This window comes from Melanostigma gelatinosum (genome assembly GCF_949748355.1).
Source record: "Melanostigma gelatinosum genome assembly, chromosome: 2".
Taxonomy (NCBI): Eukaryota; Metazoa; Chordata; class Actinopteri; order Perciformes; family Zoarcidae; genus Melanostigma; species Melanostigma gelatinosum.
In genome coordinates, this window is record NC_136635.1 from 10,194,757 (window position 1) to 10,220,667 (window position 25,911).

The 25,911-nt window shown below is 42.3% G+C and overlaps 1 protein-coding gene across 1 annotated transcript; it reads right to left on the minus strand.

Moving 5' to 3' along the window:
• Positions 1-8,438: 8,438 nt before the first annotated feature.
• Positions 8,439-25,910, minus strand: cenpf (centromere protein F). Its single transcript, XM_079289183.1, has 38 exons — positions 25,861-25,910; positions 24,923-25,098; positions 24,606-24,731; positions 24,392-24,462; positions 24,135-24,271; positions 23,835-23,926; positions 23,489-23,756; positions 23,091-23,293; positions 22,808-22,933; positions 22,571-22,699; positions 22,087-22,209; positions 21,819-21,954; positions 21,605-21,734; positions 21,210-21,489; positions 20,714-20,920; positions 20,285-20,493; positions 19,845-19,974; positions 19,179-19,457; positions 18,525-19,070; positions 18,145-18,318; positions 17,123-17,931; positions 16,796-17,001; positions 16,492-16,621; positions 16,266-16,407; positions 15,998-16,082; positions 15,444-15,697; positions 15,227-15,335; positions 14,808-15,013; positions 14,389-14,607; positions 13,915-14,058; positions 13,534-13,723; positions 13,350-13,447; positions 13,212-13,253; positions 11,921-13,036; positions 11,674-11,797; positions 10,662-11,339; positions 10,333-10,454; positions 8,439-9,597 (listed from the first exon to the last, which is right to left on the minus strand). Exons 2-38 carry the CDS (start codon positions 25,082-25,084, stop codon positions 9,442-9,444), a joined length of 8,358 nt encoding a protein of 2,785 aa, XP_079145309.1. The 5' UTR covers positions 25,085-25,098; positions 25,861-25,910; the 3' UTR covers positions 8,439-9,441.
• Between the last annotated feature and the right edge of the window lies 1 nt (position 25,911).

The following is a 25,911-nucleotide window of genomic DNA, read 5'->3' on the forward strand; positions in this document are numbered from 1 at the left end:
CTGTGCACATTTAATAGAGTGGTATATAATAATTACCACAAACTACTGTAATACTCAATAGTATTGGCATATTTTTCCTCTAAACATCGTACGACATGTAAATGTTCTAATTTACACATTTAGTTGAAATAGCTACTGCAACAACAAGTTTAAACCATTACTTTTCACATTTGTGTTTACATTTTTTTGACATCAGTAATTTCAAAGTATAACTTCCTTCCCACCATTTAAACATGCATTGAGTAACTAAAGAGGTATGTCTCCATCTTGCCTTTGACCTGGAGGGTGTGTAGCTTCTGATCAGAGCCAATCATTTAAAGTGTTTGGCCGCTGTGTTTTCTAGTGGCAGCCATATTAGTCCTACTGTCCTGTTGTGTGGACTGCAATAGTCTTAACTCTTAAGATCTCTCCTAATGTTGACATCTCAACATTTTGGTTTTGATCGAAGGCATCATTGGATGTTATTTGCTGACAACTCTTCTTTGTTTTAGTGAAGAGGAAGAAGGTGGATGTGATTTAAAGTGGTGAACTTGTTGTTTCTCTGATTGTGGATGTAGCTTTAAAAGAAAGTAGAGCACTGAATGTCTGTATGAGGAGATTTGCCAAACCATCCCTGTGCCTTAACCTCTTTACTTTGCTAAGACAAGGCTAAGCACAACACACTGTGAGGTGGGCAACATATTCAACAAGTGATCATTTACTGTTGGTGTTTCTCCAGTCCAACAAAACGAGTTCAGTTGCTCACACTCATAATGTTCTACTGGCCGGGGTCCACATGTAGCCATATTTATCCAATCATTTGTGTTTCCTACAATAATATCATCCATACGGCTCAGTGGGGGAAGGCTGTTGTAGGCTTTACTGCTTAATCTGTTTTGATAACTGGATGCAGAAAATGTTCACAACGAGACCCTTTTCACAGCCGCCATTTTGGTATGTCCCAACAGGAGAAGCGCAGCTGTAATTGATAACATTAATGACTGCATTGTTTTTAGGTGAGCTTGTTCCAGGTCTGCCGTGAAGGTTCATAGGAAGGCAAAGTCCCTCCCCTTCAGGTGTCCCACATGGGATCCTATTTCAGAAAACAATGTCTGTACTCCAGTCAACGGTGAGAGACTATTCTTTTTTTTATCCTGTTTAAATTGTGCCATAAATTAAACAAGTTCACCTCTCTATTCTTAGAAACTGTAGAGCCTCTGATACATTTTGTTATTGCTTTTCCAGCAAAAGTTTCAGTTTACTCTCTGCTGACCAACCTTAAGCTGCTATAATATAACACAGTGGATTCCTTCTCTGAGTGGTGCTACCAAACGTGTGGTTATGGTATACAACATACATTCTTGCAAAAAAAACTCTCGAATCACATGGAATGATCTCTATTTGTCGTTGTTATAGCTGTCATACCTCTGGTGTCCTTGAGAACATTGTATCTCTACTTTAATCAATTTACTGTCAACATGTTTAAGAGTAACAGTGGAAAAAATCTAAACATTGTGTTTTGTTGAAGATTGATTCACAGATGTGGATTAGCACATTGACGGGTCAGGAAAGTGTAATTGTGACAGACAATTCAGTTGTAATGCCCAGCTTTCACTCACTCACAAACGCAGACACATTGAGGGTTTTCTTTCACGTACGCCTGCCGTTGAAAATGCACTTTGATTTTACAGCCTTTGAACGTAACATCATGCTATCCAGTCCATCCAATCAGAAGGCTTCGATTTAGTCGTTATGTGGCATTAACGACAACTACACGGTTCAACACACAAACTTTACTGTAACAATCCAAGCAGGATCATTTAACCCTCAGATTAATACCCACATAAACGAGGAGTATGAAACTGTTTTATATTTGACAGCTTGATTCAGTTGACTGAACAGAATGATTCATGTTGAGAATTTTCTGAGAGGGTTTTGAATTGATCTATTGAATGTATTGACAACAATAAGTCTGTTGTGCAGCTTGTAGTTTTATATGGCACCAATAATACACTGAGACCAGCAGGTAAAATGATCCTAATGAATCAGAAAACTGAAAAAAGAATCCAGTACAATTTAAATAGTTTGATCTTGCCAATCCTACTTGACTTGTATCTGTGAGAAATGTTGTTATTGTTTTTTTACTTCTATTGGACGTCCTATGAGTCTTTAAGGAGCCCACTGGACATCCTAATTGAACTGAGAGAAGGGGAGAGGGAGCAGCAGGAAAGTCTTATGGAGGTTTTGACTTCAACTAAAGCGGACCACAACAGTGTGTGTGATTCAGTACTAACTAAATGGAAAGAGTAGTGGCGTTACACTGTGTAGTAGCTGGTTGGTCTGCCTGTGCCTTCTTCTAGCAGACATATGGCAATGTTACACAATCATCCATTTTAGCCGTGCTTAACTCTAAGACATTTCATTTTCTGCTAATGTGCGAGATATGTTCATGCTTTTTATGATGATGAAAACTGTATTTTTTTAAACTGTATGTTTGTACTTGTGAGTCTGGGAGAACACATTTTAATAATAATGTCTGTAGAGCTAATCTAAACACATTGTAAAATGATTTTTGTAAGATGAATGACTTGAAAATACACCAGATTTTAATAATTTTCTGGTTGCTGTCTTATTCCAAGCGCTCAACCTTTACTGTTGGTTCTGTATATCCTGAAGAAGAATGTGCATCTTAAGATCAGTCAATCAGTAACTTCTTCAACAAAAGAAGATCGATCCAAAACTTTTTCATCTCCATTGCAAAAAAATAGTTTGTACTCATTATTTGTTGAATTACATCATTGTTGAATATGAGATTGTGAGCATTTGGATTGCCTGTCAACATGGCAACGGCTGAGTCAGCAGCTCACGGCTGGCGGTGCTAACAGTGCAAACTGGAGCGTGGGTGCTACGCTTCCACGATGATGCCATCGGTGGGGACGGCGTTATCAGATAAAACTTCTGTTTGAGTGCTATTTGAGCTCTGTTTGAGAGCAGCCGTGAGCTAACCAGTGGGGAATGCTCACATGCACGATCATGCACTAACATGCACTTGTGGCTGTGTCAACAAAGCAAGAAGACTTATTTCTCTATTCAGGTATATTACTCCACGACGTCTTTACATAACAGATTGTTTTTTGCTCCTATATTAATCCAACTCCACCTTTAGACTTTCTATTCTTTTCAAAATAGTCTACCGCAGCATGTACAACTGTAGAAGAATGTTTACTTGATGCATAAATGCTGTAGATTTAATGTTGACATTTGCAACTCTTTAAGAACTAAAGGTGCACTCAGTAAAGTGCAGATCTCTGCCAGGTGTGTCTGCAACGACCACTGCTGTATTGTGTGATTGAATGAAAACAACCCACATTTGGCTAACCCTCAGTCTAGACACCGACTAAGGCGTAGTAAAAACACACTTCATTCAAACTAAAAAATAACCTCAGATGAATGCAGGCGATTGTTTCAAAGTCGTTGTATAATACCTGTCACACAATCCTGCCAAAAACAAAATGAAACTCACTGAGTTGTCCGCTCGCTCAGCAGAGGCTGAATTGATTAGATGTACATAAATGTGTGCACTAATAGTTCAGTTAGCTGTTAGCGGTTAGCCAAACACAGTCCATTCCGTTAGCTGTTAGCCAAACATACCACAAACTGTGATTCACCCACTGTGGGTGCAGAATAGCAGATGGGGTGTCGGAAATGCACTTAGCTGTGTTATCACCAGCGGCCGCTACCGACCAGGGGCCAGTCAATAGTGAGTGAGGAGTAAGCAGGCAGGCAATGACAGTATAAAACATGCGATGAAAGGGGTTTTGAAAAAGTCTGAGTCACCACAAGCACGAGAGGCCCTTGAACATGCAGCCATAGTTGGGCACCCAAAACACGATGCAATTTGCTGCAGCAGAATGGGAGATTAGCCGTGGACAGACGCAGAGATGCACACTCTCACTCACGGACTCACGGACTCACGCACACTCACCCACGACTGATCGCATGATCTTCCTGGCGGAGATAATAACTTCAGTAACACCAGGTATACCGACACACCCTGGAGTTCCCTTATACGTCATTGCAGCAAAGTGAGTAGTTTAACCACTGGATGTTTAAAAGAAGAGGCTGACACACCACATAGAGGCAGTTAAGATACTTTAAAACCTTTTAGATCCAGGTTGCTGCAATTTCCATAAAGAATTAATTGCAGTACTTCTTTGAGTTATAACTCAGTCAAATCTGAACACACAGACATAATAATATATATTTTTAATTCATTGTGACTTTACTCATGGAATGACATTGTCGCCGATGTCCAAACAAACATCGATAAATCAGTTTAAAAAATCTCTCAAAAAATTGCTCCTTCCAACTAACTTCCAAATTTGCCTGAAAATAATAAAAGAATTCTAGCATCAAAGTAATGTGGTGCTGTAGATTTGAGTGACGTTTTTAAGCTGAGTTTTTGAGTGTTCAATTCTTAACAAATAATAATTTCAACTTTATACGTTCCTTATTTAGTCATGAATATGTAAAATGATAAAGAAATATTCAATCACATTACATCCAGTTTTCAGAGGGCCTTAAAGTTTCTCCCAGACATGCAATGACCAACTCATTCCCACCACTGCTGACATAACTGTGCTTTATTAGACAATATCATAATCAGTATCTTCTCTTCTCTCACACAGCTCACAGCCAGTGAACCACTGAATCATTATTATAGTTCCTGGTTCCTAGTTTATTAAACTTCCTGGACGATAGAGTGGTCTGATGAGTGTGGCTGGCCAGTGGCAGCAGGTCTTATGATGCATGAGATAAAGTTATCAAAGCAGGAATTACACACCAGAATCAACAGCACACAGTCAGACAGATACAGTACAATGGCTCATTTCACCATGATATTTTCTCCATAGAGCCCATCTAGCCAGCCAAGCTACTCTCCTAAAACTGTAAATCCTCAATTAAAGTCGTTTTTACACGAATTTGTACGGCATAAACAAAGGAGATGTAACATTTAGTGAGCTTTAGGGTTGCTGGTTATTTTGTTTAACTTCGAACAAAGCCAGGCTAGCTGTTTCCATCTGCTCCCAGTCTTTATGCTAAGCTAACTAGCTGCTGGTTGAAGCTTCATATGTATTGACAGACAGGTGGTATTCTAACTCTCGGCAAGAAAGAAAATAAGAATATTTTCAGGACTGCATTCAAACATGTCTGGAGGGTCGTAGTAAAAAGTAAAGTAAAAGCTGTAGCTTGTTGCAGTTAGACAGAAATAAATTCCAAATTCAAGAAAGGCACATGCCTCGATATACATGCAGTCTAAATGAATGCTCAAGCCTTTGTATTTTCTCTATTTAAAATAAGATAACTTAGAAATGTATTAATTCCAAAGGAAATTTTTGACTGAGATTGATCAAAGATTACAACAGAATAATAAGAGAAAAAACAATAAAATATATGTAAAGAATAGAGTAATACATATTATTTGTAAAATAAGTAATACTCACACCAGTGCAAATGGCAACAAGAGTACAATATATTTAGTAAAATAAGTTAACTAAAATAGAAAATGTAAATTACAACAACATATGAATAAAAACAAGTGTGTGAGAAGTAGTACTAAGACCAGTGCCTAATAGAACCCTAATATGATGCATGATGTTGAGAGTAGTATTGGCAATGACATTGGAAGGGTACTAAAAAGTTCTATAGCACAGTTGTATATCTTATTTATTCATAGTCTGGTATAATATTATGATATTATTTATATACTGTATATATGATACTATATTTATGCCACTAAACAGTACATTGTTCATGAAAATAGAAAAAAAGTTAAGTTCTTCTGCTATTATAAGAGCTAGACAGAGCTTATAAATTGTATAATTTTTCATCTTGTACAGTGTATATTTAGTATATAAACATAGCACAAAAAGTAAGGAAATTTGTGTTTGGTAGATTATTTCTTTGTTGTGACAACGCTTCTTGGCAATACATCTTATACCGTTATTTCCCTTAAAAATGGTGCCACAGATGCAAGGATCATGCATTTGTGGGATGAGCAGCAGAGCTGAGTATGTGGGTTGCGCCCATGAAAAATGTGCCAATAGCTTGTTTTCTGTGTGAACATTGAACATTATATCTTAAACCAAGAGGAGGCGGTGAGTTCAGAAAGGAAATCCTGTGAGGGTTATGTGTGCTGTAGCTTCAGTGTTCAGAGTTTTCCTTTATTTCCCTATAAAGATATGCATTCCTAAGAATTCTTCAATCTAGTCATTTATTAATTATTTTTCGATCTGAGATCATTCATAATCGTCTCTCCGTCTCTCCACTGGTTTCCAGAGACTCTATTCTCACAAACGGTTCAGACTTGTGAACAGTCTTCTTTTCCCAAAACCTCAGCAGGACGTGTGCTTCATTTAACCTGCCACAGATGCAAGGTGTTGGTGCGGATGTGAGCATTTCTTTTTACCTTTTCTTGAGTTTGCATGTGATGAATTGGTGTGCTTCAAAGGAGAACTCCACCAATTTTCTATTTACTAGACACAAAGAGCACTACTCAGCTTGTCATGTGAAGTTTTGTGTGACTGGAATGTGTCGGGAGCCAAAAACGCCTCAAAACTACTTTGGGTTCAGAGGGTTAATACGTATTTGACTAATGCTTTATAGATCAGTTAAAAGTCTTTGATAATAACATCTCATTGCTGACTGATATAAATGTATCTCCAAAGTCAAGTTAATAATGTATTAACTATTGATAAAGCTAATGATAACGGCTTATAAGCCCTTCATAAAAGGTTACTTGAAAGTGCTACCCATGTGGCGAGTTGCTACGTCCATATTTATGCCTCAATCCCACTTAAAAAGCCGCCTGTGGGTTATATTTTAACATTGCAGATTACATGACTTTTTAAAAATGAATTGAAATGCACTATCATTTGTTGAACTCTTCATTTTGTCTCTTTCCCTCCGTCCTGTTCATACAAACTGGTCTACGCTTCCTGTGACTCCCTCTGGCCCTGAGAACGGCTGCTTACACAGTGTTGCCTGGTGAAGAATGGGACAAATCATGCATACAGCAGGGGGATCGACAGTCAGTCAGTCTGTCAGTTTTAAAGACAGAGACACACACACACATGCATACACAAACACACACTCTCCAGTCTGAGTGCCAGTGATAACACAGCTCAGCGGACCCATCTCCTCATTTCCCGTGTCCTCGTCCAGAGTTGGTTCTGGCACTGCAGCTTCCGTTAGCAGCTCCAGCCAGAGACATCAGAGCAGGACAGTGTCCGCTCTGAGGTGTGTGACTGTGTCGTCTCCTCTCTGTTCCCATAACCCAGCGGGCCTGCCGCCCCCTCACCCACTGCCAGGCAGGAAAGAGACGGGAATGCATGAGAGTCAATTAGCAAACCAGGTGTGTGTAAAAACCTCAGCGATGCTCCAAGAAGACACTGATGAATGTCTCTCATGTCCCATCTTAGTGTGTCCTTACATGCCCTCATAAGAACAAGAGGTCAAAAGGTCCCCACTCATCAATACCTCAAATGCTAACATCTATGCACCAGAGATCAATTTGATCGATCCAAAGCTCAGTGTTCCTCAGACACAACGTAAGGGTTCACCCAGAGAAATCAATCATTTCCGGCGTTTCACATTAGCCACAGCTCCAATGCGTTTGTATTGTCCCAGTCAGCATGAAGGGCACTTAAGGTAATAAGTGTGGCATACTGATGTGCTATGAGCTGCTTTCAGTCAAAAGGTGAACGTCTAAAATAAGAGCGTACATCGCTGTGCTGTAGAAACATGTCGTCATGAAGTATAAATGTAGATGTTACATTCACCAATGGATGGTCGTCCTGTACAGTAAGTAAACACACGGGTCTCCTAGAAATGGGAGTTATGACAAGATTACTGTATATTTAGTACTGATTTCAGCCATGCGTTACTGTTGTTTCAAATGTAACAGCTGCATTTAAACTGTGTCTCTAACAGAGTATGGTGAGACTTAATCTAAGTGATGTATAGTTGTTCCTGAGACCAGCACGATCACTTTAATACCGCAGACAAACAGAATCACTGCACGATTACGTCACTCCACCATGAGGCTATTAGTTGTGTCCTTTCTGATCAAATTCCATCCATTAGATGTCTGCATGAGGAGCGGCATTAAGAGGCTGAGAGCCGCTGGTGCATCCTCCTCAGCAACACCATTGTTAACCAGATGTTAAGGTGGACTGGAAGGAGATCATTGTGGCCCAATGTCCCACAGGACATGAAGTCAATTTGGCATTCTGAAAAATAACCTAAACTTAACAATTCTTCAATGAATTTAACAGTTGCTTATGCAGAATTTACGCTTTTCACTTTTAATTCAGTCTACGATTTATTTATTTTTTACTCGTTTCTAGTGTCTGTCGTGAGGAACAACATACAATTGTCTCATTTGTCCGTTCATTTCCCTTCACGGCCGGCCTGAGGTGTATCCTGCACTGATCACACTCAGTCATCACGCTGCAGTACACAGGTCAGACATCTTTTCTCCATTTGGCTCAGGTTCCCCACCTTGTGGTAGCAGAGTTTACCGAGTACTAGCATTGCAGCTACATACATACTGGTGGTGTGTGCTTACTCTAACATAGTTCCTGTAATCTCCTTTATCTTGAGACATATAGACTCCCATGTGTTTGCACCAAAGAGACCACACAAGCTATGAAGCAGTTAAGGTTTCGTATAAAAAAGGGCAAATAACTATGTACAATAACATTTAACTACACCTACATAAAACAGAGACAAAATGCAAATCTACATTCAATATGTTCTGTAAAAATGAGTAACTTAGACTTCAACTATAGTAATGTCCAGAAAATATCAACATCTACAGAATCTTAGCTGCCATTAATATGTTACAGAGCTGATAGACGCATAGTGTATATCATCTACCATGTGGAGAGATCAAGACATCTCCCACAGACAAGAACAGAAGAAAGGGAAACAAAGCGGTAAAGTCAAAGAAGCTGCTACACTGTAAAGTCATGACGAAAGAGGAACAAACAAACGTGGCTTGTTTACATTCTGAAGCAACAATCAGGGTTTTAAACACCAAAATACCTTTCTGACATTTCAAAGAGTTTCATTAAAAATTGTTAAAAAACATGGGATAAAAAAAAATAGTGCTTTGAAGAATATCAGCACTTGGAGAGAAACACACTCATCTTTAACCTGCCTCATCATTTTAGTGATTTATTGTATTTCTCACTTTACGATACCAACAGAAAATACAATTGTAGTTCTGTCTTTTGCAGTCCTGGAAGAAAGTGATCCAACAGGAAACATATGAGTGAGAGAGAGACAAACACCTCCACTCCCACCCCAAAAAAAGAAAAGTGTTAACTTGTAAAATAAGTGTCTTTAAAAAAAAGCATTAATATTTTGTGCATGTGTATATTTCCAGACTGCATCAAGCTACTGGACATGACAGTTGGCTTCTTGTTCTCTCTCGTTCTGCTCCGGCGTCTTGAGTGAACTCAGTGAACGAAGTTTCTCCTCGTCACTCGGGGAGACACACTTCCTGTTGGAGCTCTCTGCAGCAGGACTCTGGAGGAGTACGGACCCCGACGTCTGTGGGTGAAGAGCAAGATGAGACCGATGACCACATTAAGAGAGTACAAGAAAAAACACAACAAAGTAGAAACAGATTTTTTGACTGAAACACACTGGAGGATTGCCCGTGGAAACATGCCTGTAACAACAATGCATGTCCTTGGATCCCCAGAGATATACGTAGATCGGATGAATGGTGCTCGAGAAATGCAAATGACACACCGTCATACAGCATGGGGTCAGTCAGACAAGTAAATGGGAAAACAAACATCCTCTAATTCACTGCTGGTTTACTTCAGATGACCTGGACTGACTGAAAGTTGGTGGGAATCATGAACTCTTCAACTCTCGAAAACCAACTCTAAAAGTTCCATCAGATATCAACAGGTAACCTCAAAGGTACTATGTCCATTCATGACGCACATCACTGCCTTTATGAGGACATTACCTGGAGAGTTTGTGCCAGTCTGTAAATTAAATTTCCATTTGCATTGGTTGGACATGTACAGTGCCTTACACACTTGCTCGTGGATGGATGTGAAGTATCATACAGGGATCATAAACCTCTTCCATAGTCAAATTCAAGCACTTTTCAAGCACTTTCAAGGTGAACAGCGACACGATTCACTGTTTTAAAGACCTTGCAGCGAGTGTGTTCATTGTGTGTTGCTGGCTGTTGGGGATAGATGCCACAGGCTGGAAAAGTGTGTGTGTGTGTGTGTGTGGGAGTGAGAGACGGTTGCTGCTGCTCACCTTGCCGTCAGATGCAGATGTGGGAGCCGTGTGTCTGGCAGCCAGTCGAGGACTGCAGCGCTTCACCGTGGTTCTCCTCATGATGCATGGACTGGCCTCCCCCAGAGGAATGTCAGCAAAACCTGTCGGAGTACAAACAATGACTTGAGAGCAGGTTACTGGTGCGTGTTTCCTAAAAACACTAAATTCTCTCCACCTATGACGCTCATCACACTAGCATGAGACCAGACTGACACGGCACATGAAAACACAAAACTAGCTACTAGTGCCTTTCTTTCTTGCTGGTGAACTACAGTCGAGGCTATCTTAGACCACCAGCCAAAACGTACCTCTCTGCACCAGCTCAGGAAGTCCCTCTGGTTTGAACTCCTCGTCTTTCTGTTCAGCTCCTGGTTTCGGTGTAGTGGCTGCATTGGCTTTGATCTTCTTTGTCAGGTTGTGCAGGGCCTCCTGGGCACCGTCTTTGCTACTGATGTCACGGTGACCTCGTTTCACTGAAGACGAACCCCGAGGAGACCTCGGAGGTGTTGAAGGAGCAACGTTCTCCGTGTTGACAGCCACTTCTTCCTGGTGTTTGGAGGAAGACGTCCTGCCTGATCGCCGGCTAGAGGGGATCTTAGCTTCGTTAACGCGGTGGCTAGTAGTGAGCTGCTCCAGCCGGGTCGTCAGTGCGTCATTAGTCTCTTCCAGTTTGTGCACTTTAACCATCAGGCCGCAGTATTTCTCGATGCTCTCATCTGCCTCGCTGCTTTTCTCCTCCAGGAGTTTGTTCAGTTCATCCAACTCCCTCTTCAGCATCCCCAGCTCGGAGTTCCTCTCTTCCGACTCCTCCTTCCTTCCATCGAGGGCAGCCTCAAGTTCTTCCACCTCCCTAGTTTTTTGTTCTGCCTCCACCCTCTTCTGCTGCAGGGCAGCGTTCAGGTCTTCCATTTCCTTCTTTCTTTTCTCGGCCTCCATCTTCAGCTGGTTTTCCTGAGTCTGCACCTCCTCGCTGCTCCTTCTGTCACCTGTAACAAAAATAATTACATGAATAGAATTACTCAGCTGCATCTTTTAGGGATTTAACCTCCACGCTTTCAGGTCAAATTAACTAATCTAACTGTTTACAACAGAGAGGTTTTATTATGCTTTCCAAACCATTTTGGTAAAGGGACTACTGCCATAGCCCTCTTGTTTCGTCTGTGCTTTTCATTATATTGGCCGTTGTCTGGAATTAGTCCGATCTTGGACTCATTTAAAAACGCAAACAGATGTCTGTATCCAGATTGAGAATTGTGGTCGGTCCCGATTACCTCAACTTCAAGTCAAATAACACCAAAACACTTCAATGCGTTTCCACACCTGTCAACATGTCTTGCTTCTCCTGCTCCAGCTGTTTGCAAGTCTTCATCCAAAGACCCATCTTGCTCAGGGCCGAGTCTCTCTCTTTAGACAGACGAGCGGCCTGAGACGTTACCTTTGACACCTTAAGTGGACCGAAAGAAAAGATTTAGTCATGAGGAAATAAAACAAAACAAGATATTGTCACTTCCAGTACACCTCTCTCGTATGAAGGGTATTTTCAAAATTCACAATTTGTTTTGTGTACCTGCTCACTGAGCTGTGCAGCAGACAATTTGGATGCTTCCAACTCCTTCTCTATGGCGCCAACTGTAGACTGAAGAGTCTGTTGGGCTTCTGTGAGTTTCTGCTTCTCTTGTTCCATTGAAGAAAGCGCTGATGATAGGTTATTTTTCTCGACTTCGATCAAAGAAAGGGAAGACTGCAATTCTTGTTTTTCAGCCTCTAACATCCTTTTCTGCTCCTCTATTCTTTTCTTCTCTTCCTTTAATGAAGAGAGAGTTTGTTGCATGTTACATTTCTCCTCTTCTATCGAGGAGAGGCTGGACTGAAGCTTCTCCTTTTCGTCGGCTAACAGCCCGCTCTCTTGCTCCAGTCTCTCTTTCTCTTCCTCAACAGATGCAAGAGTGCAATGCAGACGATCTCTCTCTTGTTCTACTGAAAACAGGGTTGAGTGCAGTTTCTCTTTCTCCTCTGCCAGCCGTCCATTTTCTTCTTCTAGCTGTTCTTTTTCCACCATGATACACGAGATGGATGTTACTGAGGCGTGTCTCTGATCTGCCTCCTTCTCCAACATTTTCCTCTCTTCCTCTTTAGCTTTTATGAGCATTTCAAGCTCCTTCATTTCTTCTTCCAGAGCCACAATACTGGTCCTCAGGATATTTCTCTCCTTCTCCCACTCCTCTCCCTGAGAGCGGAGCCTCTCTCCTTCTGTCTCGCGCTCCTCCAGAGAAGACTGCAGAGACATCTTTTCGTTCTCCATCTTCACCAGCAGAGACTGCATCTTCTCTTTCTCCCCTTCTGTTTCTGCACTCTTTTGAGTGAGGGTGATCTCGCTCTGCCGAGAGGCCAGCAGCTGTGCCTGGAGGTCATCCATTTGAGCCGTAAGCCTTTCTGCTTCCTCTCTCATTCCTTTCTCCAGCTCTTCTACCCTGCATTTCTGTTTTTCCTCTTCCTCTCTTCTATCCAGCTCGGCCCTCTCCAGCCCCCTCTCCAGCTCCTCCTTAGCGGCCTTCAGTTCTTCTATCGCTCTGTTTTTCGTCTCCAGCTCTCTCTCCATGTGTTCTTTCTCAGATCTAAGGGTTTCCAGCTTGGCAGAGAGCTCTGATAGTTTCTCGCTGAGCTCTCTCTTCTCCTCCTCCACCTGAGGGTCAGAAGGTGGTGACGGTTAAAGAAAAACAGCAGCAGATGACAAGTACAGAAAGGAAAAGAGCAGCATGAGAGAAAGCATGTAATATTTTACTATTATCTCATAAAGAAAGTTGATCACATATACCGGTACATAGCAAAGGGCCAAACACAGATACATATGAAGGTACCTTTGTCCTTTCCTCCTCCAGCTCTGCTTTGGCTGTCTCGGCCTGTGTTAAGAGCATAAAACACGTATGAGCCATTACAATGTAAGACGGATGAAATGGTTATTTTTCACAGACATATACGCGTTTACAACAGAATACCTGTAACACCGCTTCTTCTAGACTCTGCTCTTCGTCTTCCTTCTCTCGCTCCAGAGCATCAATGCGATCTTGCAGCGAGTCAGACTTCCTCTGGGCAGCTAGAAAAGTAAAGAGTCACGATTAGACCGACAGCAACTCACAAAACTCAAGAGGGAATGTCATTTCTGAGGATGTTAAACGCCACCTTTGAGGAGCTCTCCCATCTTCTTTTTCCTCCTCTCGTCAGACTCTATGCGGACCTGCAGCTTTTCAATACCAGTCCTCATCTGTCGGACCTCGTCTTGTGTCGAGTTCAGACGAGAGGCTATCTCTCCTTTTTCAAGAAGAGAGGACTCCAGAGACTGTGAGAGACGGCAAACTTCTCCCTCTAAAGCCTTGAGGAGAAACGAGGAGGATCAGAAACTAAAGAGCATCTGAATCATGTGAGGGTGTATTGGTCCAAGCACTCTTTACTGAAAGTGTGCCAACTTTACATGTTTTTAAAAAACGCAAAACTCTTTACATTGTTTTTGTGAAAACGGGTTCTCTGAGGAAACCCAACCTCAATCAGATGCAACCCCCTCACCTGTATCTTGCCGACCATGGACTCAGTGTTCTGATTGGCCGAGGTGTGGTCTACTGAGATCTTGTCCAGCTGGCTGATAAGCTCCTGTCTGTCTCCACTCTGTTGGGATATTGCCTGTTCTAGCGCTTTAATATGTTCCAGCAGCTTTAGAGAAGAAAAGGGAATTAACTCTCTAACCCTCTCAATGTCAACATATTTGACCACATGACATCATCTTCTTTCAGACCCCATCAGAAACAATGGTAAATTAAACTATAGTTCAGATATTAACATGTCTTTAGCTGCTCAGTTATGATTAGGATACAAATAAGAATGTGCAGAAAAGGTGAAGATAAGATGAATACAGTAAGTTAGATTTTCCATCAGCCATTTAGAGGCATTTCTGCTCTAATTATTATTAATTAAGCAAACTCTAATTAAAAGCCTCTTTGACCCGCATCCCAGACCCTTGAACGTTACATGTACTGTACATACCTGCTGCCTCTCTGTCTTCAGCTTCTCCTTGCTGCTCTGCAGGGCTTCATACTCCTTCCTCCCTGCTCTGATGTCATCCTCCAGGATGGCAATCAGGCCTCTGGTGTCACAGTTAGTCTTCTCCAGACTGTGAACTTTCTCTCTCGACTGGCCCAAAGACTGGTTCAGGTCATCTCGCTCCTCGGTGCAGGACACGAGTTCAGACCTTAGCTGGGTTGTCTGGAGAAATCGAAAGACAGTTCTGGCACACTGAATGTTCACCAATGCCTTGCTGTTGTCTAGCTTTGGAGAAGGAAAAGCAAATGCTTGAGCCTACATATTGCTTGAACTGATTAATCCCAGATACGTGCGGAGTAATTCAGCTCTTACACATCCAGTGTTTTGATGTTTTCGCTCACAAGCTCTTGATGAGTCCTCACCTCTGATGTAATCGTTTCTATCTGCTGCTCCATGCTGGAACAAGTCCTCCTCTGCGTCTCCTTCTCCTCTTCCAGTTTGCTCGTCTCACGCTGTAAGGTCTCCAGCTCAGACTCCATGCCCAGGATGTGCTGCTCCAGGTTGGCTTTCTCCGAGCGAACTCTCTTCAGCTCACTCTCCTGCTGAAGGAATTTCTCGTCCCCCCCACCTACAGAATCAAGGAAAAGACACCAACGTACACATTCCTCCATAAATCCTACTTGTGCTATGACATTCAAGCTGATGTTCAAATATAAACTCAAACTCTGCTTGTAGTATATTTGTAGGCATTCACAGACACATACTTAACATTTAGCACCTTGTTTGACTAAAATAGTGTGATCTTAATCGCTCATATGCAGTAAGATGGGGCAATATTTACCTTTGGCCATTTCCAGTCCTTCCAGCATCTCCATCACATCCTCCAGCTGGAATTTAGCTGTTTGGAGCTGCAGACTTAATGTCTCCCTCTCCTCTGACAGTTGAGCCATCTAACATAGAGTACGCCGTATTAGTGGCAGTTGAACTTCAGCGGCAGTGCAACAATGTCATTTATTATTTAAGTGGTATTTGGCATTCTGAAATTTCTCCCCCCATACCTGGTCAGCAACCACTTTCTTCTGCTCCAAAGCGATCTTCAGCTCATGTGCTGCACCCTGTGCCTCCTCCTCTGCTGCATGGACTTTCGCCTCTAGGTTTTGAACTTGGACCTTCAGTTCAGAAGTCAACTCCATTCTCAGTGCGAGGTCGGAACTAAGCAGCTCATACTCTGAGCGGAGGGTCTGGAGTTCTTGTTTTGTGATCCTTTCTGTGCGGTGGGTGAGGTCATCTTGTACCTGGGATGACTCTGCTGCTGACACACAGATTGAATTTATTTATTTAAACTAAATTGATCTGATTTAAAACAATACTTCCTAAATCAGCATCACGTGTCAATTCTATAGCCTGATTAGTTTAATAAAAACTTTTTGATCCCCTTGAATCACAGCTGTTAAAATGTTTGAGTATTTTTGCAGAAGAAATGTTAAAATCATGAGTCTATGGAAGCCACTCAGTGTAAAGCAAACAAAATAACCCACGAAAACTCAATTATCTAAACTGCAGTTATGAGCACCATTGAACAACTCAGAGGATTGTAACTGTGTGGTCTCACCAACAGGGGAAGATGGAAGAGAAAGATGGCATATTTCAGGATTACTTCCAAGAACATCTGGAGGACTACTGCCGTCTTCAGGAAGCTGCAAGAAAGAGGACGAAATTCAAACTGTCTTCATCAAAACTCAAGTTTACCAGGAACAAAACATGCCTTTCAAGTAGAGAAATATTAGCAGCAACTAGCAAGTACTCTGGTTACATAAAGGATAAATCAATAAATGAAAGCATCATGACTGAAGGACAAATACAGAGTTATAAAGTTCTACCTGATCGATGGGTTGCTGTTGATGCTGCTCCTCGGTAACCATGGTATTGGCCACGCGTGCCTCCCTTTGCTCGTCCAGCTGTTGGACCATCTCTTGTTCAGTGACGTCCTCCTTGAACACCAGCTCTGTCTCACTGCCAGGGCTGAGGGAGATACAAACATATTCATCACATAATAAAACACATACAAAAGCACATATTTGTGCTTATTATAAAAACTCATTGTACCTGAACGCCTCGTCAGACTGATGGGAAAGTTCACCCGGTTCAGCTACCATTGGGCTCAGCTGTTCCTTTACTGGAAGGGACTCAGCATTGATGCTTGCATCAAGTGTCAGCTCTACGTCAGTCTGTCCTGCTGCGGGAAATCGTTGCATTTACTTCATTTTAAAGAGATGTAATCAAATTAGAGCTGGTCGATAAATCAATTTCAGTGATGCAAAAAAAAAATCTGAGATTATAATTTCAGGCCGTATCACCCATCCTGCAGTGTTTCATGAAGAACTGTGATCTAGTTTCGGTTTACACTCACCACCGACACCCGTCTCCATGTGGTGGATGTTTTCTCCTGGCTCCTCCTGGGTTCCCTGTGACCCTGAGAGCTGCTGTATGAGGCTGTGCTGTCGGCCCACCTGCTCCAGCAGTGAGTCGTACTGCTGCTTGAACACGGTCAGCTCATTCTGTAAGCGCGCCAACTTCTGATGCAGTTCTGCCTGCTCCGCCTCAAACTGTTGGATCCTGTCAAGTGTCAACATGAAAGTGATGCTCTTAGAATTCCAGATATTACAAGTAAAAACATAAATAAAGAAACTGAAGAATGTAGCTATAGTGACTCATAAAAACTAAATATGTACGGTACCTCTCTCTGTTCTCCTCCTCAGTCCGCTCTTTCAGTGAAGCTACCTCTTCTTCGTGCCTTTCTATTCTTTCGTGTAACTGCATCTTCTCTTCAGTTAGTTGATTCACACCAGATTGTAGTTTGATGTTCTCTGCAGTCAGCTCATGATAGTTACCCTCCAGCTGAAGCTTTTCCTCAACTACTCGAGTCAGGTTAGTGGCCGAGTTATGTTTCTCTGAGATTAGCTCGGTCAGTTTAGCCTCCAGTTGGATCTTTTCCTCGTTTATCAGACTGAGGGTGATATCTAGTTGGGCTTTCTTCTCGAGAACTTGTCTAAGGGTCGATTCAGCTTCCTGTTTCTCTACAGTCATCTGATGGATCTTCTGCTTTTCTTTAGTTAACTGCTGAATGTTGCTCTGCAGTTGTTTGTTCTCCTCAGACAGCTCGTCTAAACTGGCTTCCAGCTGTTTCTTCTCTGCATCGACTTGAATCACCTCAGTTTCTACTTGCTCCTTTTCATTTCTTAACTGTTTCAAAGTAGCCTCAAGGTTGTTTTTCTCATGTTGTACCTGCTTAAGATGATGCTCTCTGTCCTCAATGGCCTGCCTGAGAGTTGTCTCTAACTTGATATTTTCCTCTGTGGTCTGGCCAAGTTTAGACTCTAAAGCAGCAACATTCTCCTCCAGCTGCATTTGGTTGACAGCATCGTCTTCCAGACGAGTGATTTCACAGCTCTGTTCCATCAGCTCCTCCTTAGCTGTGACATACTGCGTCTCCAGCACGGAGTTCTGAGATTGGACCTCCTCTAACCGGGTTTCCAAGACAAAGACCTGAAAAGGTTTAGAGTTTAGATTGAATCCATAGTACAGATGATGACCATGTCCTGCCTGAAGTTTAGATGAGTATATAAAATCAGACAGTTGTGAGACACATGGAATGTGTTATTGCGCTCCGAAGAATGATCAAAATGAACCTCAACACTAAATCTAGCTTCTGTGGCACAAATGATGTTGACAGACGTCTGTGGAACAAAGCGGCTCTACCTGGGCTTTGCTGTCCTCCAGCCTGGCCTTCATGTCAGACATCAGAGTTTGGTTGTGAGCTAGCTGAGCCTCCAGTGACTCTATGGTTCCCTTCAGCTCCTCCACCTGACTGTCAAAGGAGCTCATGACCGTCTCGTTGTCCTCCAGGTCCATTTGCAGCATCTCCATCTGGACCTAAATGTGAAGAATGACACAAATACAGCAAACGATCTAAAGAAATGACTCATCAAACGTTGTTTTAAGACTAAATCTCCTGACCTACCCAGGTGGCACCGTACTCCAGGCAGGACTGACATAATGCTGTACCCGTTACACTATATTTAATAAGACTGTCGACATGTAAGGCCAAAGACATAACCAAGAATCAATCAGCAACCAACCTTGATTTTGTTCATGGCGACCATCTTCTCCTTCAGGAGATCTGATGCTTTGGCCTGCTCTGCCTCGGATTTATTCAGCTTCTCCTTCAGACTCTTTATCGCGCTGTCTCTCTCTTCTAAGCCGTGTGCCGCAGCCGTCAGAGTCGTCTTCATGCTCTTGATCTCCTCCCGTCGACAACTTGATTCCGTTTTGGCAGCAGTCACAGATTTTTTAGCGGCGTCAAGCTTCTCTTTGAGGATCTTCTCTTTGTTGAGGAAATTTTCAGCATCTAAAGCACGACTCTCTTTGTCTTTGTCCGTCTTCTCGGTGAGCTCTTTGACTTCTTTCTCCAGGCTGCACTTGACTTCAATAGTGGAGGAGTGACTCCTCTCAAGAGCTTCTAGAAGCTTTTTAACATCAGCATGGGACCGGTGGACCACGGCCAGTTCATTCTTCAACACCGGAAGCTTCTCTGCTGCATCTTTGCTCGCTGTTACCTCCTCTTCCAAGGAAGATATCTGCTCCAGGAGGTTGTCGATCTTCTCAGTATGAGCTTGCTGGAGGTTCTTTATAAGAAATAGATTTAAGTTTATTATTGGTAACAAGCACAGACGATGATATACACAGTATTAGAAACTAACCAAACATAATACATTTTTAGTGCAGTATTTTACCTCAGCCTCTTTCTTTGTATCTTGAAGTGCATTTTCCAGCTCAGCCTGTTGTTTCCCCAGAGACAAAATCTGAGCTTCAGCCCTTCTGAACTGCTTCTCCTGCTCTTCTGCGTGGCTCTGTAGCTCCTTCAGTTTATCCTCCACCTGTTTAAGCTCTTCTGATTTCTTATGATGCAACTCTTTGCGTTCCTCTACACTGTCCGACAGCGTCTTTATTTGTTTCTGCAGCTCAGCTCCCAGTTGCTCCTGGACCTTCAGGAACTGCTCTGCTGAGCTGACCTGAATACAAACAGAACAACTATAGCGTTTACTGGTTCGGACTAAAGTAAGGAATAATACAACATAAAGTAAAAGCACGGGGCATACGATTACAAAATCAGCAGACTAGATTTAATCTGCCACTGAAATTCAAAACACTCATTCAAAAAAATCTTCTAGTGTCAGAACAACATCGATAAATGTGAGATGTGTGAAAGCAAAGATACTTTCACCATAATGTTGATTATCATTGGTTATAAGATTATTTTGTTGTTACAATCTGTTACATCACTTGAGTCAGCCAGGAATGCCCTTAAAGTTGAATCAACTCACTGCTACATATATAAAAAGAAGAAATAACTGGTAATCTGTTTCTAATGGTTACTGCTGCAGTACAGTGTAACAGACCTGGGCTTTGGTGAGCAGCAGCTCCTGTTTAGTCTCCTCCAACTGAAGCTTGAGCTGCTCGTTCTCGTCAACCTTTGCTGAAACACTCTCCTCACACTGCTTCAGCAGCGCTGCCTTCTCCTCTGACAACCTGGTGGAGTTCAGACAACAAAGAGAGAGAACTGCATGTTAAACGCAAGCTACAGTTATTGTTGTTTCCCCAATGAAACAATAGGGACACAGTGTTCATATCATACGACACTAACGCATCCTTTAAGTATTTCATTGTGGATGTTATCAATCATCCTCTGAAACACTGCAATCTCATGGTGCAAAGTGACGCAGTATCAACAAATACTAAACGTTATGTCGTTTGTAACGGTAGGATTTATCCCAAGGCTGTTGTATTGGAAAAGGAGTTCATTCAAAGATATGAACTAAACATTAAATACAACTCCCACCTGGTAGCTTGCTCTTCTTGCTGTGCAGTGACTTGAGTGAGGCTCTCCCTGAGCTGGCTGATCTCCGCTTGGCCCAACTCGATGAGCTGGTCTTTGGAGCGAGCCAGGTCGCAGGCTGCCTGGTGCTCGTCCTGCAGCTCTATGTTGGTCCTCTCGGCCTGCTCTACTCGAGCAATTTCCTTCTGCAACTGCAACTTCAGACCTTTGACCTATTCAGATTAAAGAATAAGTGCCAATGGCTCTTCACTTTGTTGTTTTAGGTCCAGTCATATTTTAAAGTGTTATTATTGTTACCAAGACCAAAATCAAAAAGTACATTGTAAGACAATGATGCAGAGAAACTGTTTATGATCTAATTCCATTAGGTGCCATGTTTTTTTAATTAAATAGAAATCAACATTGAACAATGTAAAATGTACAATAAATCACCTGTGCTTCAAGCTGAGCCACTTGCGCGGCAACGTTCTCCAGGTCTTTGGTGTGCTTCTGTCCGGCCTCGGAGAACTTAGACTGCAGCTGGTTGTACCGATGCTCCCTTTCTTCCATCTCTGTGCTCTTGTTGAGGAGTTCTCCCTTCAAGGAATCAATGTGAGCAGACATGCTGGCCTTGTCTCCCTCTACGCTCATGAGCTGCTTCTACAGTAGCAAGTAGAAACGTATCAGCCCACAGAATTAATGACAACAGTTACAACACATCAGACAATGACTTTCACATGAAACAGACTTTCTGTGCTACTTACTTGCGCTTTCTAACTTTGTTATCATAAATAAATCATTTGTAAATTCAAAGCAAACCTCAAATCTAAAAATGGATTTTGGGGTACACAACTAAACAAACGGGTTGTTTCAATATGCGTGTCTGTGTGCTAAATATGACAGAAATTAATTAATTGAAGCTAATAGATTGGGAACCACAGCCGCGTACCTTAACGATGTCTTTAGCCTCATTCAGCGAGATGAGGCTGTTCTCCAAGATGCTAATTTTGTCAGCGAGGTCTTTTTGCACAGCCTCAGTTTCATTAATCACGGTCTCCTTTTCTTTCTTCCACTCCAGCAGAGCTTGATGTTCTTGTTTCAGTTCCTTACTCTCAGTCTGACTCGCAGTGAGGCTGGATTTCAGCTCTTGGCTTTCGTTCTCTTTCACCGTCAACCTGTTTGTCAACTTTTCTGCCTCTTGCTTCTGTTTCTGCAGTTCACTCTGAGATCTACAGTGTGATAAAACATTGAAGAGCATGTTAAATATCATAGTATATTAAGCTTTTTACTTTTCCTCAAAGTGTGACTGAACTTTCTTCTTTTCTACAATAAAACTATGCTCACCGGTCATTGCTGGCCTCTGCATCAGAAAGTGTCTTCTTCAGGTTCTCCAGCTCCCGGGACGAAGCCTGAGTCTGCTGCTCCAGTTTAGTCTGAAGTCTCTTCAGCTCATCCGCCTGTCCTTCTGATTTGGCTGAAGAGCAAATGGAGAAAAAAATTCAACACAGATAATTCTCCAAAATATCTGCTGTCGTTGCCAGTCCTACAGCTAACGTACCTTTCAGGTCATCCAGTAATCCCTGGGTGCGTTTGAAGCTCTGGTCTGCGCTCTTCTTCTCGTCCTCCAGCTGAATCAGACACCTGCTGCTCTGGTCCAGCTGGACAGACGCACTGTTCTTCTCTTTCTGCAGCTCCTGGAGGGAATTTTAAAAAAGCAGAGAACATGAGTGGCAATACAGGATGCTGACAGATTCTTCTTTAATCAGTTGGAACGGGATCCTCAGCATCAAGACCAAAAATGCAGTAGTGACAGCAAAGCAACCCACCTCCATTTTCTTGCGGAGGTCCTGCTCTTTGTTCTGGCTGGCCTGGAGGCTCTGCTCTGACCTCAGCAGTTTCTGTTTTTGCTCCTGTACCTCCTTCTCCGTCTGAGTCTTCTGGAAGCACATCTGGAAGGAAGCAAGAGGAGAGGAAAAAGTTAAGATGGGAAGGGAGAAGTACATACAAAGGCAGAAAGTAAGACGTGTGACACAAATGTCAAGTGCCCTAAACCCTTAAACGGACAGATGACGCAAAAGCTGGAGCTACTGCTGAATTTCAACATTCCATCATCTATCAGCAAGATAACATTGCTGGCAGGTGGCGTGCCTTGCATACAAACAGAAGAAGAGGATTCCACCACATCTTGAACTGTATTGCACTCTTCTCAGTCATCATCAAATGTAATCTGAGTCTGTGTATACTATGCTGACAGTAACAATATCATTAAGGTTAGCTACACAACACAATGAGAAAGAAAGACAGCGTTACCTTCTCCGCGTCAGCCTGCAGTACGTTGTGGTCTTTTTTGGACTGTTGAATCTCTTGTGTCAGCTTGGTTCTGGTCTGGTTCAGCTGCTGTTCCAACGCCTGGTGAGAAGTCTGCAGCTGGGCCAGCTCCTACATAAAATGAGTCAGAGACAAACCCTTTGGGATCAGAATATCAAAGAGCATTTTTAACCTAAAACTATTAAGGTGTAATCATGTTATGTATCCAAGTTATTGCACCTTCTGACTATCTCTCTCTTGGTCCTTGAGTTTCTGCTCCAGGGCTCGTTTGCAGCTCTCAGCGTTGTGCCTCTGACAGCTCATCTCCTCCGAGACTTGTTTCAGCTTCTGCTCAACTGATGAACACTAAGAACAATAAGCAGAAAAGTTGTCATTTACAAATGACAAAAACTCATGTTTTTACCCAGCGTGCCTCCTTTAACTATGTAATCAAGCAGAAATAGAACGAAAACAATATATCCCATGTCAATAAAGTCTTTATGTACCAATTATGGACGCCTACCTTGGCCACAACCAGCTGGTGTTTGTTTGTGGCCTGACTCAGCTCGTGGCTGGTCTTGGCCAGATCTCTGTCCCGTTCAGTCAGCTCTTTGCGGGCCTGGTTCAGTTGAGTTTGGAGGTCCTGCAGCTTGGAGGATTGGCTACAAATTTCCTTCTCCTGAGTGGACAGATTCTTTTCCAGCTCTAACACTCGGCAACGCAGCTCTGATGAAGGAAGAGTAAACATTTATGGGCTGTGGCCGAACATAAATCAGGATATTTAACTCAAAAGGAGCCAAATACATTTTTCAGCAGTAGTAGATATGCAAAATAATAATAAAAGGCTCCCTAATATTACACAGGAAAGATACCAGACACTTTATACGGCATGAGATCCACAACAAATTATAAACAGTCCACCTTGGTTGATGGTCTTCAGCTGATCCATCTGTTGGGAGGATCCACAGGGACTCTGCGCTGCTCGGGAAGAGCTCATCCGCTGGCTGGTTTTAATGGGCGTCTCCTCGTGGGCTTCCCAGAGAGATGTTCCCCGCCTCTTCAGAGGCGTTTCCATTGCATCCTGAGAATGCCGACTGTGGGCCTGATCCTGCCATGGGAATATGGAAGATCCAGCTTGGCGGGCAGCAATGTCCTTGTGGCTTACAGTGACTGAGGACTGATTCAACAGCTAAAAGAGAAGAATTAAGTTAGAGTCAACAAATACAAAGAAACAAACCCACATGATCGACATAAGTTAGGTACTGGCCTTGACCTGCAGGACTTTGAGTTCAGTCTCCAGCCTTTTTCTTTCTTCTACCTCCTGGCTGTATTTCTCCTGAAGCTCATCTAGTCTGTTGTCTATGGAACACAAATACAATCATCATGTTAGGGCAAACTGAAAAACTCATCCAGAGTCAGTCAGATAGTGTGTCCTTTGCCTATATGCAGAAAAAAAAGATAAGTAGATGAGAAGCAGCAATATAACTAAAATGTGCATTAATACGGGCCTGACAGGTAAGCATGTTTCTGGAAACCAAACAAGAAGAAGTCAAACAAACTGAAGTACCCTGCTGTCTGTAGGCTGGGACAGGAGCCGGGGTAGTGAAACTTTTCTGTGGAGTAGTGTAGGGCTGAAGCTCAGAGGAGGATGACAACAAGGAGGAAGAGCCGGCAGACTGCGAACGATCCAGCTCATTCTTGAACCTAAGCAGATGGAAAGTCAACAAAGACAGGTTAAATAGTTTATAACAACCATTCATATGAATCACGACTCACTTAGTACTTGACAAAGCAACAATGCCTTTCAGCAGACAATGAACTCACTTTTTCAGCTCCTGCTCCAGTCGCTCTATGGTTTTTTTACAGGAGTTAAGCTGACCATCCAGATAGCTCACCTAGGTTAAAGAAAAATAATTTAGTCATGGTTTATTTTATTTTGAAACATTTGATCTTAAAAATGTATTGTATGTTAGTTTCAAATACATCTGTAAAATATGAATACTGCAGAAGATCTTTCTTTCTCAAATCAGTGACTGACCTGCTGCTCCTTGACTCCTAGATCATGGATAACCTTTTGACGGGCTTTCTCCAGAGAGTCACAGGACTCCACTAACGACTGGTTCTCCCTTTTTAGAGCAGAGGTCTCAGTGCGTTCACAGTCCGCCTGGAGAAAGAAAAGCATGGATCAATAATAAACAGATCGCTATATTAACAATAATTTAAATAGAATAGATCTGTATTCTTTCTGGTAGAGTTTAAACTTCAGTTAAGAAAATGCAAAAGTAATTCCACCACAGGATTTAATACAGTTTAATTTAAAAACCCTCCATTCATCCATTCCCCTTAAAAACGGACCTTTTGTTTCTGTTTCTGTAGGGCGGCCTCTAAGGAGTCCAGCTGGAACTGTTTCTGGTTCCTGTCCTTCTTCACTTTGTCCAGCTGTACTTCCATCTCCTGGATCTTCTGCAGGGCTTTCCCTGGAAGTCCATCCTTCCACTCCTCCACCGCCCAGCTCATGGTCGATAAACGGACTAAACACATATCCATATATTTGAGAGGGGGCAAACAATACCAATATGCAAACTGACTGAACAACTTTATTTATGACAATATGATGACCTGTAAGTGGCGTTAACGTCAATGCTACCATATAATGACAACACGTGTTTTTATCCTAACAAGAGCACAACAATGAACACTGGACACGGAAGGTTCAGAAGTACGTCACGTTGTACTTTTGCGTTGGTTCTGATACCAAATACAATGAACTACGTAACGTTATTGTTACACATAAGCGTTAAAGTTAGCTAATAAATTAACGTGAACAACACGTCTGTAAGACTTTGCATGCATTTCACCTCATTTGTAAGGAGACGGTAACGTAAACTAGCTAACTTAACGTAAACGTTAGTTGGTCAACGTGGGGGCATTGTGAAGTTAGCTAATATTGACGTTAGTTAGCGTTAGCTACGTTAGTTACCCGTGGTTAACTAATGTTGATACCACCGGATAGACGTACGTCTCAGTAACGTTAACGCCAGATACACATACGTCTCACATTACCTAACGTTAATGAAGTAAGCGTTAATTTGAAGAGAAGCTTAAACGTTAACGTTACGTTAGCGGTAACTGTCTCTGTTGGACTTAACGTTAGCTGCGCTGAACGTGGTTTTAGCAAAACGTTAATTTTTTTATTTCCAGCAAAAAAATCGACCAGTTAACGGCCAGAGTTAACTAACGTTACATGCGTTGTGAAATGACAACGTGTTAAGATTCAAGATCGCTGGACTTACTTTTGGCGCGATGATGCTTCTATCACATACAAACTGTTTTGGCTTTTTTTT

Coding starts and splice junctions, on each gene's coding strand:
- cenpf (XM_079289183.1), bottom strand. CDS start 25,084: ATGAGCTGGGCGGTGGAGGAGTGGAAGGATGGACTTCCAGGGAAAGCC. Junction 23,294..23,488: donor GCTGAAGACCATCAACCAAG/GTGGACTGTTTA, acceptor TTCCTTCATCAG/AGCTGCGTTGCCGAGTGTTA. Junction 18,319..18,524: donor TCGCCATGAACAAAATCAAG/GTTGGTTGCTGA, acceptor CTTCACATTTAG/GTCCAGATGGAGATGCTGCA.